General features: G+C 46.6%; 1 protein-coding gene across 4 annotated transcripts in view; it reads right to left on the reverse strand.

Moving 5' to 3' along the window:
- Positions 1-17,159, reverse strand: part of AUTS2 (activator of transcription and developmental regulator AUTS2) — a 1,208,818-nt gene that overhangs the window by 21,901 nt on the left and 1,169,758 nt on the right. For 3 of the 4 annotated variants that reach the window (XM_055562775.1, XM_055562778.1, XM_055562777.1), the window contains 5 exons: positions 9,993-10,461; positions 8,465-8,718; positions 7,022-7,242; positions 5,263-5,307; positions 2,199-2,294 (listed from right to left, as the gene is read on the reverse strand). In XM_055562775.1, the coding sequence (XP_055418750.1) occupies positions 2,199-2,294; positions 5,263-5,307; positions 7,022-7,242; positions 8,465-8,718; positions 9,993-10,461 (1,085 nt within the window). The remainder of the gene's footprint in view (positions 1-2,198; positions 2,295-5,262; positions 5,308-7,021; positions 7,243-8,464; positions 8,719-9,992; positions 10,462-17,159) is intronic. The other variant, XM_055562776.1, reaches the window with a different exon arrangement.

A 17,159-nucleotide genomic window follows, 5' to 3' on the forward strand; every position in this document is an offset into this window, starting at 1 on the left:
CGGGACCAGGTGCTTCTCATCAGAATAACTGAGTGTGCTTCACAGACATTAGGCTACCTCTACATTTTAACTGGCAGATGATAAGAAGGAATTACATTCAGTAATTACTCATTAGTGGTGGTGGGAATGGGACAAGGGAACCTAATTTGGGGACCACACAGACCTACTGTTATGTGATTTCTAAAGTAATTCTGCATCATCTTTCCCATTCCCAACACCATTCTTAAATGGCATTAATGATAACAACCTCATCTATAGGCTTTTGTCCTTTGAATGAACAACAACAAAAAGCCCATTGCAGGCACAAGGCACCACTTTCTAGTGGGTAAAGGATTTCGAATATTTTTCACCAGGTATTTTGTTTAAGAAATCACAACTTCTATGAATCCCTTCACACCAGGAAGTTAACTCGTGTGGAAATAAAGAGCCCTCAGTTTAGGCACCAAGCTGGCCTGCAAGAAGGGGGAAAAAAAGAATGGGAGAAAGAAAAGCAGTCAGCTGCTGTAGGGCTAACAATTAAGCTAGAGTTGTTAACAGCCTGATTTGCATACATATGAAGAACTCTGCTAATGAACTGCAATCTACATATTCAATCAGTAAGATGGCCTGGAAAGGCCTATTTCAACACCAGGAGAGACACTTTCTTGCCCAGATGTAGTTTTCTGTGTGATTGGATAATTGTGAGTGAGGGAAATCAAGAAATTTATGAAGTGACCTACCAGTCTGGTTGGGGATGCACGAGAGAGTTCCTGTAACCTGGAGGGGACTGACCACGCTCTGAAAGGGTAGTAAAGAGCCCGATGGGGGGGAGTAGTTTAAAATCACCATCGTTTTGTCCCGAGATGGGAGGTGTTGTGTATGGCCATCCTCAAGCCCCGCCGAGGTCTGATCTGGCACAGGAGCTGCAATTCCATGTAGGTCCCTGGGATTTTGAAGGTTCAGCCATTCTCACCCCAATGCTTTCTAATTTTTTTCTTTTCTAATTTTAGGGCAGCATGCCTTTGTTAGTGTAATATGCGCTCATCCTGGGAGATACTGGCCCCAAATTTGTGTTTTATCTTTGAAATGAGATGGAAGGAAAACCGAAATCACACAGCAAAATTTCCTGCTTTACAGTCTAAGAATGGCTACTCTAAGAAATACTTTTCTGAAAATCAAGTAGGGGCTGTGATAGATGTAAAGTCACAAAAGAGAAGAGTATCCTGAGAACTAACGCCTTAGTTTTGGCCCTTGGACATCACTCTAGACCGAGTGCAGGAGAGTATCACTGGCTAGGTAGAAAAGAATTCTGTTGTTATAAAGGGCGAAAGTGAAAGTCTGAGTCACTCAGTTGTGTCCAACTCTTTGGGACGCTATGGACTGTAACCCACCAGGCTCCTCTGTCCATGGGATTCTCCAGGCAAGAATACTGCAGTGGGTTGCCATGCCCTCCTCCAGGGGATTTTCCCGAGCCAGGGATGGAACCCAGGTCTCCCACACTGCAGGCAGATTCTTTACCATCTGAGCCACCAAGGGAAGACCCTCTAAAGGGCAAAAGGTTAATTTATCTCGTGCTAGGATGGTAGTCTTGACCTTGGGAAGTTGACCCTGGCATCAGGGTCAGAAGCTTCAGAGAAGGCAGAAAGGGAGGAAAAAATAAGAAGGCACTGTCCTCCACCTGGAAGTGGACTCTCTCTGCAGACAGAGGGGACTGAGGAACGAAATGAAGGAGAATGAACACAGTGAAAAGGATACCATTTTAGTTTGGAATCTTTTCCCTTCCTTCTATTCCAATCAACAAGGCTCAGCTTTGCATATTTGCTAACCATGGACATCCTCAAGGATAAATAACTTGATGCACATACATCTGACATTTCATATAACTCCTGATCAGAAGCTTATGTCCACAGTTTTGGTGAAAAAACAAAAAATACATTATATCTCTATATATATATATCTAGTGTTTCTTTTTTTTAACAGAGCACAAGAAATCCTAGCTCAATTGAGATGACATGGGTAGCACAGATTAAAAATTAAATTCTGACTGAGTTTACAACTAGATAGACTAGAAGAAAATATTCCCACTCTAATCCCAGTGGTCCATTTGGATGGAAAAATGAGTCACTGGCAGGTAAGAGGATGGGAAACTACCAACCCGCCTTAGCCCGAGGATCCACTTACAAGTTCGAAGGTGTTGTTTTCGCTGTGAGGTTTCTTACCTTCGGCTGAAAAGCTCCTTGCAGTGACCCAAAAGGGCCGGTGGGTGGAATCATAGGGGGGATGCCCGATACAGCAGGAGGATAAGAATGGAAGAGCTATGGCCAAAGATGGAGGGGGGAGAGAAAAGATTTTAGTAGGAGGCAAATGATACATTCACATTCCCTTCCCACAGAAAGACGTCCACATTAGCCAGCCAAGTCATCTCAGTTTGATGCCATTAGTCATAAGAAGCCACAATGAAATGATCACACAGATGTGCCATGAATTCTTAACTTAAAAAGTTAAAAGTAGTTCAGAATCAATCAGCCAGCAAATGATGTCCCAGATGAGGCCATCATTAGAAAGGGAGCTTTTCTAATTATTAATTGTTAAATCGGATAGAAGTCCTAAATGGTTGGGGATTTTAATGCATATCAAAAACAGGAGGGGGTGCTGAGCCAAATAAGATGCCCAGAAAATTACAAGTTAATTAGAAAAAAGGGAAAGGGGGGAAAAAGGAAGACAAAAAGAAGCAAGTCTTTATGGATTCCAAGATTTTACACCATTAAAACTCAATTAGTACTTTTAGATTTTTAATAGTTTTGAGGAAATGGGAAAATATATGCACAGTCCTTGCTTCATTAGGTTGTCCGGTAAGTGGCAGTTCCAAGGACAATTTAAATTGTCTAAAACGATGACAAATATTTGTGGGAGGGGAAAATAAAATGAGTCAGTACACTTTCAATGGAGCCACCCGTTTTCCTGTAAGACGGATATAAACTCACTGGAGGCTATTTGAGACAAGCCCTGGACATGTCAGTCTGACCACTCAGTGGAGGGAGGAGGAGGATTCTGAATTTCAAATATGAATTTTCTTGAATTAATAGTTTACAGAGGACACAATGGAGGGAGGAAATACACAGCAGAAGACAATGCAGACACATCTTTTCCTGCACCTAAAAATGTATCGTTTCTGGAGAATCTATGCTCTGGTTCCATTTACTTTGACAAACTCACCATAGAGATACATTCTAGTGATGTCCCGCCCTTATGGTTGCACAATATGTCAAAAATACAAGAATAATTCAAGCTTTCCCTAATGATGTATTTATGTGAGCTATTTCTAGGTAATGGCTGAAATCCACTGGTAATTTCACAATCTGATCTGTTTTCAAAGCATGTACTTTTTCCATTGGTCTTTATTTCATTTTGCTCCCCTCAATGATGCAGCGAAGTTTTTCAGACTAATTGATATTGAACTAAATCCACTTAAACAGTGATTGCAAACCAAGTGCCCTCATTTAAAACTACTTTTAAGTCTAAAATTGTGTTTTAGATACTTGAGTGTATTGTATCTTAACTCCCCTTTGTAACATCTTAATCTCCAAAGCAGGGGAGACTAAGCACTTCATATATTATCCACTATAACTAATAATATGAAATAACTCTCTCCCAGTACACTGTGTGAAGCAGAGTAATTAAATACATCACACTAAAACACTCACATCTCTATTACTCTGCCTCCAAGTGGGTATTTTCCCTTTAATGTTTTCAATTTAAAAATTGGATCTTCTCACCATTTTCCTTTTCTGACCCTCTTTGAATAGAGGATTCCACCCCTCGAGTAAAAATCTGAAGTACTTGAGTAATAATACAGGAACCTTCCAAAAAGCTCAGGCCTGCAGGTTTATCCTCCAGCTTACATCTAGGGCTCTCTGTGGAAGATGTTTACGCCGAGACGCTGCATGGTGTCCGAGGAAGAAAACTAGGCTGCCAGTACAGCCGCTCAACTTTCTCTGAGGATGCTTTTGTTAGCTGGTCCTTAATTTAATTTAGCAAATACAGACAAAGGGCAGAAACCTGGCTGTTATATTAAGGGTGGTACCATTCATGAAATAGATGCAAAGAGAAAACCCATGGCTCTACTGGATTTTGCATGTCCATTTATAAAAATGCTTTTATGTCATAATTCTGAGCAGAGCAGCGTTGAACACTCGGGGAACCCAGGCACTTAGATAGCCTTTCCTCATCCCTTTCTATAGAGACTCCCCTTGAGCCATTTCCGAATGTCTCTCCATAACCAATTCTTAGTTGATTTCTAATACTGTCTAGCCTGGACTTCTCAGCTAATTCCTCAGTTTAGGACTGACACAGTGTCTAATGATCTAGTTCAAAGTATGAATGAATTCACAGGGTTGGCTGATCTATTAAGTGGTCCTCCACTTGAACCATAAGGTAACACTATCCAAAAATGAGAACAAAAATAGTTTAAGATGGTGAACCAACATGGCTACGAGCAGTTATTAAACGTCTTTCCAGTTTCATTAAAAAAAAATATATATAAACCATTAAACAAAGAAACTTGCAAAACTTCAGGTAAAAATGATGCAGTATACACTCCATAATCAAAATATCATGGGAAGATATTCAGTTTGTTATAAAAGAAGCCCTCATAAGTAACTGAACATGTAACTTCAGTTGGCGCCAATTCAGGTTCTAGAACGTTCTCTTAAAATTGCATGAAACAACTTTTATTAAAGAACAAAGAATGAGTTTAAAGAGAAGAAAAATCATGCATGTAAGACCTTCTTTCATTTAAAAGATATTTTTAACGACTTGGCAGGAGCTCAGGAAAATAATGCCAGCCACGGGGAAGAGGGATCAATGGTCTAGAAGAAACGAAAATCTGCTTCTTGAAGTCATGAGTCAAAAGAATACGGTACTTTCTTTGGAAGACATAATTCAAGATGAACTCTGGGAACTCTGTGTGTTAATAACATCTCTACTGAGGACTGAAATCTGTGATTTCAGAGGCTCCTAAAACTCTAACACCTCCAACAAAGCAGATGCCCCACTTGGCAGGACTTTAAAAGTCTTAGGAGTGGCTCATGACCTTTTGATTCAGAAGATGATACTGCATCTTTACCAAAAGCAAACGTCACAAAAGCAAGCATCCAAAGTGACGAGGAGCAATGGGAGTTCTTGCAAAGATGGTTAAGGAAGGCTGCGAGTCATTGACTGATCGGTGGCGAGAGCATGGAAATGGAAAAGCAGTTACATTGAATGGGTAGCATGGTAACTCACACTGTGCCGGTAGAATGGGTCAACTTTTGTAGGGTATTTGTCAAACTGCAAAGGGATCAAAGCAAAAGCTAGTTACTTAGAGAAACTACATTTCTATTCACTGCTTCAGCGGAGAGGGCCCCAAGGAAGCCTCTCTGTTGTCGGGCAGGCATCAGACTCCAGGATCTCAGTGTACACGAAATCATTCAGAGCTCCTGAGTTTCTCTGACCAGAAGTCAACAGGAATGGAAAGTCAAAGTGAAACCCATTCAGAGCATCGCAGGTTGTGACCACACTCGAGCGGCTTTCTTTCTAGGCTTTATTTAGAGACGGGCAGGAACCAAGCATCTGAACTAGAGAGAGGGGGCAGTTGTTCAGATACATCAGACAAGTGAGCACTGGGTGTGATTTATCCAGAGAATTCCCTCTGTCTTCATCTTCGCTTTGGCAGAATGGTACACTCAGCTGTTTTTATATTACCCCCTCGTGGGGGACAGGGAGGCCTGGTGTGCTGCAGTCCATGGGTTGCAAGGTGTCACTTAGCAACTGAACACCAACAACAATTACCACCCCCCCCCCCCTCCCCGAGTACAAAGCAATTCGGGCCTGGCCTTACAATGTTTCTTTCAAGCAGAAAAGAGTATATACCATGATTTCTTATAAATAATGTCCTCAACCTGTGCTGTAACTCCCATCAGTTAGATTTAAACTTGTTTGTGAAACGTCTCACTCAGACCGGTATAAACTCCTTCCCCAGATAAACAGGTCCTTAAAAATATAACTGTGGAAAAGTCGAGTTCATCCAAAATAATAGATGCAGGATTTCACCGAGGAAAAAATTTTGGTCCCAAGGCCTCACTGCTAACATTCTCCTAAGTAAGGTTTATAAAATAAACTTTGAAATACATATTGTAAAGAAACTAAGTTGAATAAAATGGGGGAGAGGGGAGGGAAGAGAGGGTGTAAAGTTCAGTGAATCACGGCATTCAAATCCTCACAGTGCCTGTACTGATTGCCTTCAATCAAGTACTTCCTGAAATATTAAAAATAAATAAGTAACGCTCTCATCGTCACTGTTTGGGCACGCATCCATCTCAGACTAGTTAGCATCAAAGTGTGGTGCTGTTCCTTACAGCTCCTAAGTTAAAAATCAGCCCTAACTGGCTCCCACGCAACCCCGGCACGGTAGTCCCAAGCCAAGGCCAAGACCACGTCACCGCCAGTGGTCCCTCACCACCAGCCTGTTTGGACCGCTTGCTGACAGCACAGCAGCAGACAGGGGGCGCTGTCTCACGAGATGCAAGAATCAACACTTTGGACAAAGCGGCTTTAGAAAACCATCCGAGAGCGAGTGGATGGGGAACCCCAGGCCGTCCAAGTCTCCCACCGGCGCTCTCCCTTCCAGACTTCCTAGCATTCTGTGAGCGTTTATTTGCTAGCGCAAAACACCGGCAGATCCATTTTTAGATCTGGTGGTAGGTAATTCCCCAAGATATCTCAAAAAACCAAAATCACCTGTAAGAACTACCGACACACTGGACGTGACCGCCTTGGGGAGCATCTGGAATATAATCCACCCACAGCGTTAAGAATAACGGGTCAGAAAAGAGCTCCTACTTCAGGCCCTGGGTCAGTGCCACCTGCAGCCGGCGTATCCCAGAGACGAGCAAGGGCAAGGGGGGCCCCCCAGCCAATCTGCTGTGCCCAGACGGCCCTACGGGGCTGCGTACAAAGAGCGTCGCGCTCTACTTATCCTCACATTTCTGCCCGGGGTACGCACCATGGGCGGTGCTGGCGTCGGCATGATGGCGGTGGGCGGGAGCGCGTGGGGGAAGGGCGTGAAGGTGTGCTGGTGCGTGTGCTGGTGCGTGTGCTGGTGCTGGTGCTGGTGCTGGTGGAACTCGGTCCGCAGGTAGGGCGGGGGGCCCAGGGAGGCCCCGCGGTCAGCACTCTGAGAGGCCAAAAAACGCGTGTTCAGTTCCTGGCGCAAGATGTCTTGCTCTGGAAAAGAAGAAGAGGCAGACGGTGACACCTTTTCCAGGGCCGGTCATTTCCTCCAGAGCAGGACATCCGAGGAGCTCAGTACGGAGGGCTCCGGGCCGGGACATGAGGGCTGGGCCTTTGTGGAAGGGACCGCCAGGCAGACAGAGGAGGCTAAGGCCCAGTCAACAGCCTAACTGTTCTCTGTCCAGGCTTTCAGGGACGAGGGGTCCACCAGTGCCGTGAGCATACAGGGTCCAGGCTGGGTGGTCAGAGGTCAAGTTTCAGCTCTTCTCAGGATAGCTGAGTGACCCAGGGCATCACCCATCACCGTCTGTGTCTGTTTCCTCATCTGTCGAATGGGGACAACACATTGCCTGTGCTGTGGGTTTGTTTTGAGGGTTAAAGAAATGAACATTTTTAAGTGCTTAAAAGTCAATAAAGCAGAGCCCTCATGCCCTCTTCCAGGGTAAACCTCTGCTCTACAGCTCTCTGTACTGGTGGCAAAGCTTGGCCACAATGGACCAAAGGTTGGGACACTTGGCTCAATTAATACAGGTGAGGAGCAAAGAACCCAATACCTAACCCTAAGTGTGTCTTTAAAAATCTGGGATATGTTGCCTCAAAAAGTGCATTTTCTCCACCCAAGGTAGAAGGCCTCATTTAATTGTTAGTTGCTCAGTTGTATCCAACTCTGTGACTCTGCCAGGTTCCTCTGTCCATCGGATTCTCCAGGCAAGAATACTGGACTGAGTTGCCATTCCTGTCTTCAGGGGATCTTCCCGACCCAGGGATCGAACTCAGGTCTCCCACACTGCAGGCAGATTCTTTACCATCTGAGCCACCAGGGAAGCCCTTGTTTGACTAAAACAAATCCCTTAAGCCACGATGTGACTTAAGATCCTGGTCTGAAACAGACATGGGGTGTGGAGAGCTTTTTCATGCCCATAGGGCCCAGACAACCTGTGCTTTACTGCTCAGCAGGCAGACCTAGTCAGAAAAGCCTCATGACTACAAAGTTCTCTCTGGCAGAATCCCCTGGATCGTGACAGGCTGGGATGGGGGCTGTTGGTACATTTTCTGCAGACTCTCAGCCCACTGGGGACTGGAGGAAGAAGACATACTATAAAGCGGACCATGGTGAGTGGCTCAAACCTAATCATCAGGGACAACAGACAGGGAGTGAGGCCTCGGGAAGGGAGAGGGGGAGCACGGAGAAGCCAGGCCAGCTTCTCCCTCCTACCTGAGTAAGTGCTCCCGGCCGGGTGTCCGGGCACCTGCAGACTCCCAGATGTCAGAGGTGGTGGAGGAGGCAAAGCAGTGGGAGGGGCAAACATATTGGGGTGATGTGAGTGTGCAGGGGGCTGGAGGGTGGGCGTGAAGCTGTGCAGGGGGCTGTGGTTGGGCAGTGACAGGGGGAACGGGGAGGCCGAGGGGTGGTGGGAGATGTGGGGGGGGGCGGGCTGAGTCTTCGCTGGAGTGCTGCTTCTGCTACTGCTGTTGGAACACCAAAAAAAAAAGAAAGAAAGAAAGGGAAAAAAGGGGTCAGTAATCAACTTTCTTAAAAACAAAACAAAGCCAAACAGAGCCACTTAACACTTTTGCTCTTGCTCCTTCGTCTTCGCAGGTCCCCACCCTGTGCACAGAGCCTCTGCTGAAATCGCAGTTCCTCTAAACTGGCCCCACAGCTGTGGGCACAGTGAACAGCAACTCCTGCTTCAAGCTGCCCCCCATCGCCCTGTCCAGAGAGCTGCCCCTCATACCCTGTGCCAGCCACTCTTCCTACAGGGGCCACGCCAATGGAAACGAACAAGCTGGTGACCTGGGCTCGCCAGGTCTGTCTGCTCCGTCTTCTGTGAAGAAGCACAGGGAAGGGGGAACCAGGGAACTCGGGTGCCCCGTCACCTCCACGGACTGGAGGCCACAAAAGATGGGCCTGGCCCCGTGGAGGCAGCTTCCTTCCGCTGTCACAGACAGGAAAGAGCAGGGCCCTCAACCCCAGTCACCAGGCTGTCACAAGGAAAACACTACCGAAGCCATGAAGTGTGAGCGCTTAGAACAACAGCCCCCGGGACAGGTCGGGGTGGGCGACGCCGGGCCCTGCGCCCGGGTCTCCACCTCCCTTTTCTTTGCAGGGCTCCTTGTGCTGCTTGTCAACCTTCCCTCTATAATCTGACAAAGACAAGACACAAGAGGCCTGGCTCCCCATGGAGGAACGCCTCCCTTTTCCTCAACCCAGCATCTTTCTCCTGCATCTCTGTGACCCACCTGGCAGAAGTCACCACGGAAACTCCTTGAACCAGATCACTCCTTGGTCTGCATGCTCCCGCCCCACCAGGAGTTTCAGGGAGATGTTGACAGGGAGGGAAACGGCTTCCCTCCTAAGACTGCCTTAACATTCCGGGAATCTCCCCTGGTTTCCCTTCCCTGCCTCCAACCCGGGAACCAGTGGTGAGTCCCAGGCACAGCGCCTTGGACTCTCTCTTCCTTGAGCCTTCTCCTCCCTGCAGTCACTCTCAGGAGCCTCCGCAGATAGTTGAGATCTCCACCATGTCCTTACCACCCAGCCGATCCTCAACCCAATCCCACCCCATCTTCTCCCCAGAGACCCTGTCTTCTTGCGCCTCGGACCCATTCCCTGTCTTCCGTGCCTGCCTGGCTGAGAACACAGAGATTCCAACGGGAACCCTGGTCCCCATGGGAGCCCCCACGCCCACCGCCACCTGCCCATCCCACCGAAGATGACCGATGCCGGGCGGGGGGCGGCTCACCTGAGGCTGTTGAGGCTCAGGCTGCTGCTGTTATAGGCGGACAGCGGCTGGGGGAGGCCCTGGGCGGAGGGGTGGGCCTGTGCGGGCGGGAGGACCTGGGGCGGCAGCGGCCCCGGGGACTGTGGCCGGGGCGGCCGGGGTGCCTGCGGCGGCGCGGGCTGCGGCTGGGCCTCCGGGGGCGCAGGTGGCGGCTGAGCACCGGGGCGCGGGGTCTGCGGCGGGGGCTCGGCGCGTGGCCCCGACGCGGGGTCCGGAGACGGCGCTCGGGGCGGGGGCTCCGCCTGGGGCTGGGGTGGCGGCGGCGGGACCTGAGGGCGCGCGTCCTTCAGCACCACGGACTCGAACAGGGGCTCTTTGCCGCAGTCCTGGCTCTTCTCCTGGCTCCGCTCTAGACCCGATACCTTGGGGACAATGGGCCCCGCATCGTGGCCGTCGTGGTGGGGTAGCGCGCCGACGCCGAGCTCGGGATCTGTGAGGGAGAGCGGAGAGAAGAGCGAGGCAGATGGTGAGTGAGCAAAGCTGACCCCGAGCTGGGTCACCTGTGCCCAACGACACAATCGGTCAGGTCCCAGAAAGGTCCACCAGTCAGATAAGGCTGCCTTCCAGAAAGTGGTTGAAGCCATCAGAGTCTGCAAATAAATGTTTCCCTTAATCTTGACAAAGCAAGATTATGCAGTGAAATCCACAAACAGTAGACAACAAATCGATTCACCCCTTTTAAAACAAATACAGTTCTTAAAAAAAAAAAATTTATTTGGCTGTGCTGGGTCTTAGTTGCTGCCCCTGCAATCTTTACTTGTGGTATGTGGGAACTAGTTCCCCGACCAGGGATTGAATCTGGGCCCCTGCATAGGGAGCTTGGACTCTTAGCCACTGGACCACCAGGCAAGTCCCCAAACACAGTTCTTGACTATACAAAGGAGAAGTGTTTTCAGTAGTACATGAAGCAAACGTTATTTAGCCCGGCAGACGTTTCTTCTCCGCCTTGCCTCCTCTCCCCTTTGCATTCTGACTGATGAAGCATGCTTGACATTTGGAGACATTTCTGCTGAGCAACCACTAAATGTCTGGTCAAAGGTCAGGCCTCCTACGGCTCCCTGAGGATCCAACTATTTGAGATCGAAGGAACAAACGTGAATTTAGACCAACTGACCGTCAACCACGCAGGCTTGAGTTTTTAAAGAATTCCCTCTGGACCACAGGAGGGGTCCTTAGCCAGGTGAATCTGGACCTTGAGACCAAGTGGGATGGGAAATGTAAGTAAAATTCTACAGTAACTACTGACACCTAGACAACAGATGCTCCTGTATGAATTGAAATGACGTACTTCCCTCCAAAGGTCAAAAGACCCATGCCACATCTAGTATATGGGTACCCTGATGACCCCATAAGTCAAACTCCATACAATTCTCTAACAGAATAATGAGAGACAAATATGGCATTGCATATAGAGATGGCTCTATGGTCAAGAATCCACCTGCCAATGCAGGAAGTGCAGGTTGGATCCCTGGGTTGGGAAGATCCCCTGGAGGAGGGCATGGTAACCCACTCCGGTATTCTTGCCTGGACAATCCCATGGCTAGAGGAGCCTGGCGGGTTGCAGTCCATGGGGTTTCGGACAGTTGATCATGACTGATCATGCGCATCTTGGTGGTTGGGGGCGGGGGGGACGGGGGGTGGGCAGGGGAAGGATTATCTTCCCCACATTTTTGCACTTAAAAAAAACCAAACCATCCTTTTCTATTATTGCAAAGCTTAAAAACAGGAAGAGAATAGATCACAACATTCTCTAAAATGAGGGTGTATTTCAGGTACTCCTAAATGATTCCTTTGGGCATGACCTTTCTCTTCACATTTTCCTGTTACCAAGTGTGAACAATGCACGGTGTTCTCACTGGGAATGAGAATACCATTAATGTCTGTTGATGTCCTACTGGGTGTATACACTTGTCATGTTTTCTTCCCTGAAATCTGCATCAAAGCAAGCCATTATTTTCAGTGTTCTTTTGGTAAAAACAGATCAAATTTGTAACATGCACAAAAGCAGAAACAAATGGTGGACTTATAAACAAACCACGTGGTTAGCCATTATGCACTCAGCTATCCTCGAGTCCCGCAGACCAGCGTGGAACAACTACACTAAAAGGCTGCCAAGAAAGACCCCTCTTCATGTAATTCAGGCACGAAAGGATGAAGCATCGGATGGATCTGGTGAAAAGGAACTCTAGACTTCTGACATCCTACGCACACATATTTTTTTCCAGTGCTGTCTTCAGAACTTTCCTGGGCAGATCTTTGCTTATGAAAAGCTGATGTGTTATGAATTTCCAGAACCTGAGGGCTGAGAGAGAACAGGAAGTTCCTGATGTGGACACAGAACCCCTTCAGCCATAAGAACTCCCATATCACAGAGGAAGACCCTTCATCTGCAGACACCCAGATCTAAGGATGTTGGTGCCGCTGCTTTTTCACTGCTTTTTCTATATTTTTCACAGTATTTTCCATAGCAAGCAATTATACAAGTTCACTGAAAACCTCAGGCTTCACACACTGCAGGCTGGTTAGTCAGGCCCGGGGCAGAAAGCACTAACACCTGGGAAATCCTAAGAGGATGAAATAAGAGAACCTCCTCCATGAGGTCCTATGTGCATAAGTAGGGACTCTTCCTGTCCTGACAGCTGAGGACTGTGATGCTTTTGTGACAAATATGGCAAACATACAAAATGGAATATATTCCCATCTTTTTGTGCTGCTCTGTTCTCTCTGGACAAGGATGTTGCTGTTGTTTAGTTGCTCAGTTGTTCCGGCTGTTTGCAACCCCATGGACTACTGTAGCCGGCCAGGTTCCTCTGTCCATGGGATTTCCCAGGCAAGGATACCAGAGTGGGTTGCCATTTCCTTCTCCAGGGCGTCTTCCTGACCCAGGAATTGAACCCGGGTCTCCTGCATTGCAGGCAGACTACCACTGAGCCACCTGGGAAGCCCCCCCGGATGAGGATAGTGACAAATAAATACATAAACATTTCCCATCTTGTTAGGTTACATTCAAATTCATGATCTCCCTCTAAAAATCGAGGTCTAAAGTTTCTCTCAGACGTAAAAGAAAATCTGGGACACCACCCAGAGGTTATTACTTCAGTTTACTTAGGCCAGTAAGGAAGTACAACAGAAACACACAGATAAGCATTTTATCCATCTAGCTTGACTATATTTATCTCTTGTTCTTTAATCGATGAGCCTATAGAATTTGGACAACACAGCTGAGTCTGCAGGAGGCACCGTGCAGGCTTGGGCTCGATTCCCAAGGCCCCATAAAGGCAAACCGAGGTGGTTCTTACCTCGGCTGTCCCACTGTCTGAGGACCAATCCAAACCCAGCTGGAGTCAGGAGTGGTGCTGAGACTTGGCATCGTCGCCATCCATGATGTTCAATGAGGCACACAAGCAAGACCAAAACCTTTCTAGAAAACTCTATGCATTTGTAGGGAACCATCTATGAGGAATGACTTAGGGAGTAAGACCAGAATCTGGGAGACCACCCCAGCACTTCTCAAACTTTAATGTGCATAGGAATCCCCTGAAGATCGGATTCAAATGCAGGTTCAGCGGCTTGGGGGGGTGGGTGCTGAGTGTGGCTCCAGAGTCCACTTTCCTGAGAATTTTCTGGGTGATGCTGATGCCTGGACTGTTCTGTGAGTAGTAAGGGTGTTATCTAACCCTCTGACTAGATGGGGGATAAGCCCAGAGAAGTTAAGGAACTTGCTTGTTGTTTAATAAACCAGATGGCAGAGTTCTAGTCCCAGCTCTGCCACCACCAAGTACCTCTTCTCTGATTTACACAATGCTGCCTCCTAAGAAGCAAAATACCCTGAAACAAAGCAGGTAATGACAAATCCAGGATTCGGTTACAATGTTTCAAGTACAGCCAGATAGTGAAAAGGGACCAGGAAAGCTAGAGAGGGTTGCTGGAAGACGGCCCTTCGGCTCAATCTGAAAGCTATCATCAATCCATCAGTGAGGGTGTTGCAGCCTATGAGCAAGGCAGGTTAGAAGGCTGGTAAGAACTATGGGGCTGAAAGTTTTACGACCACCATTTACATGGATCCGTGAGGCATGGATTAGGCGTCATGCATTTTTGTGGCTAATTGGTAATGCATTTCCTATTCCTTTCAATTATTCAATAAATGCATCTTCCCAGTTAAGCTCTTTCATCCTGACAGTCCATTTATCTTACTGAGCTTCTCCCAAACTGGCAAGAACACATAAAAAAAGAAAAAGGGTTTTTTTTGGGGGGGTGGGGGTGGGGTGGGGGAGGGATATTGCTCAGTGTGCTCTGAATTTACCAAAAGATGAAATGTGCTGAGGCTGAAAGAAATAAGAACGTGTGCAAATTGACTAGTCTTATTTAGAAGTCTTATTCCATTTGGGGGGTTTTAGAATTTCTCTTTGTGTTTGTAAAAATAACATTATGCTTACAATAAAGGACATGCAAATTTGAATTACACTGTACAGTAAAAAGGCTGAATGTACTGCGTGTAAATTATATCTCAACACACTTGACTCAAGCACAATAAATTTATTTTTTTAAACTTAAGGGTAGAGTAGGAAAAATGTGCTTGAGCTGGCTACAACTTAGATACAAATTCTCTGGGGAAAATGGGCTCTCTTTTAGTTTACTCCTCCTCCTCCTCCTAAGTCACTTCAGTCGTGTCCGACTCTGTGCGACCCCATAGACGGCAGCCCACCAGGCTCCACCGTCCCTGGGATTTAGATTACTAGTTGAATATAAACCCTGTCATCTTTGTGGAGGGCGATGTGGCAACATTTACCCAAAAAACTAAGGAGTTCCTTTGACCTGGCAAATAACAATTTGGTCTACAGACGCAGTGAAACAGTATCAGGGTGTGAATCGCATGTTTGGAAACGACTCAAATGCAATCATTAGGGCTACATGTAAATTTGATACATCTGTGCAGTGGAACCACTGCAATCGCACAAATCAATGAGGGGCTGCTGCTGAGTCGCTTCAGTCGTGTCCGACTCTGTGCGACCCCACAGACGGCAGCCCACCAGGCTCCCCGTCCCTGGGATTCTCCAGGCAAGAACACTGGAATGGGTTGCCATTTCCTTCTCCAATGCATGAAAGTGAAAAGTGAAAGTGAAGTCGCTCAGTTGTGTCCGACCCTCAGCGACCCCATGGACTGCATCCTTCCAGGCTCCTCCGTCCATGGGATTTTCCAGGCAAGAGTACTGGAGCGGGGTGCCATTGCCTTCTCCAATGAGGGTCTACATATGTACAATGTAGAGCATACCCTAGCTTTTATGAAAAATGAAGAAAAAATAATATATATTCATTTTTACTTTATATCTAAAGAAGCTCTGGAAGAATATCCAAGACACCAACAGCCTTGGATTGCCTGCTTAGGGTGGAGAAGGAAATGGCAACCCACTCCAGTATTCTTGCCTGGAGAATCCCATGGACAGAGGAGCCTGGGAGGGGGGCTGCAGTCCATGGGGTGGCAAAGAGTGGGATGTGACTGAAGCAAGATAGCACGCATGCACACCTGCTTAGGGGCTTGGGGAGGAGTAAGAACTGGGGAGAAAGGGAATGGGGGGAGGGAGAGAGATTTGACTGTCTACATACATGCATATTTAAATTTTTGAATCATGTGATCATGTAACCTATTAAAAATTTTAAAATTGGTCTTATGTTTAAAAACAGTCTGAGCAAAGGAAAAAAAAGCAAAGCAAATAAAATTGGGGATTTGAAGAGTGGTATGACATGGCATGGAGAGCATCTTTTATATAAAATAAGAAAATACAGTGCATACATTTATACCAATAATTTTTAACATAAAATGGAAAAACATAAATTACAAAAGTTGACTTAAAAGCAACCCAATCATAAAAGTAAATTGAAAAACGACTCCATATCAACACCCCTTCAACCAAAGAAAAGGTACCATAGACAGTGTGGACTAAACCTATAAGAAACAAATGATCCCAGATGTTTAACCGAAAATCAATAGCAAACTTACAACCAAAGGAATGGGCAAAACTATTATTTACAAAAAATATAATGATCGAGTTGGGGAACAGCCAGCCAGCAAAAAAAATATGAGAATTAATAAGAGAGCTCAGTAAGGTATCCGAACAAAGAAAAACCACAAACATCTGTCGCTTTTCTACACAGCAGCAATAGTGATGAGAAAATAAAAAAGAATTCCCTTGACAGTAAAAAAAAAAAAAAAAAAAAACAAACCATGGGACTTCCCAAATGGTCTGATTGTTAGAAATCAGCCTTGCAATATATAGGGGATGCTGGTTCGATCCCTGGTCAGGGGAACTAAGATCACCCATACCCCGGAGCAACTAAGCCCGTGCTCTCTGTGCATGTCACAACTAGAGAGTCCAGTCACCGCACTGAAAGATCCCACATGATGCACCTAAGACCCGACGCACCCAAATACAGAACTAAATGAATAAACAGTATCTAAAAAAATAACAAAAATCATACAGCACTTGGGAACAAACCTGACAAGGAAATTAGAGGGTCTCTCAACTTTCAGAAACATATACCCCCACCAAATGCTTTGAGAATCTGTGTTCAAGGGTGTTTTATGATGCAGAAAATAATAAATAAATAAATGGGGGTGGAGAGGGAGAGAGAGACAGAGAAGTTAAAGGGTAAGCCACGGAAGAGGCAGGTCTTTGAAGAGACCACCCCTTGAGGGGTTTTCCAAGTTCGCTGGAGTGTATGTGTCTGCTACAGAGACTGGAGGGAATCAGTGACTCTCAGAGAGATGAGAGGTTTCACGGTATGAAGGTAAACCCCACACAGTATCTTGGTTCACTTTCTAAAGTCCCACTGAACATCTGTGCAGCTGAAAAACCTAGAGCCTGTCTGCAAAGAAAAGACAAAATCATTTTTTGCATGGTTTTAATACACACTGGGGTCTCGAGGAACGCAACAATTGCATGCTGTTACGTCTGCTGTGTAGGTCTTGTGGTGGAGTTGTTTCTCACTTGGGAAGATCATGACATCAATGGTGAGGCTGCTCCTGCTGTTGGAATTACCATGATAGTCGTATCTCTATGTACAGACTCAGCCTCTGACCTTTCGTTGCTTTCTAATGTAAACAGGCAAGTATGTACTTAAAACACACTA

The sequence above is a fragment of the Bubalus kerabau genome, chromosome 23 (genome assembly GCF_029407905.1).
Source record: "Bubalus kerabau isolate K-KA32 ecotype Philippines breed swamp buffalo chromosome 23, PCC_UOA_SB_1v2, whole genome shotgun sequence".
Taxonomy (NCBI): domain Eukaryota; kingdom Metazoa; phylum Chordata; class Mammalia; order Artiodactyla; family Bovidae; genus Bubalus; species Bubalus kerabau.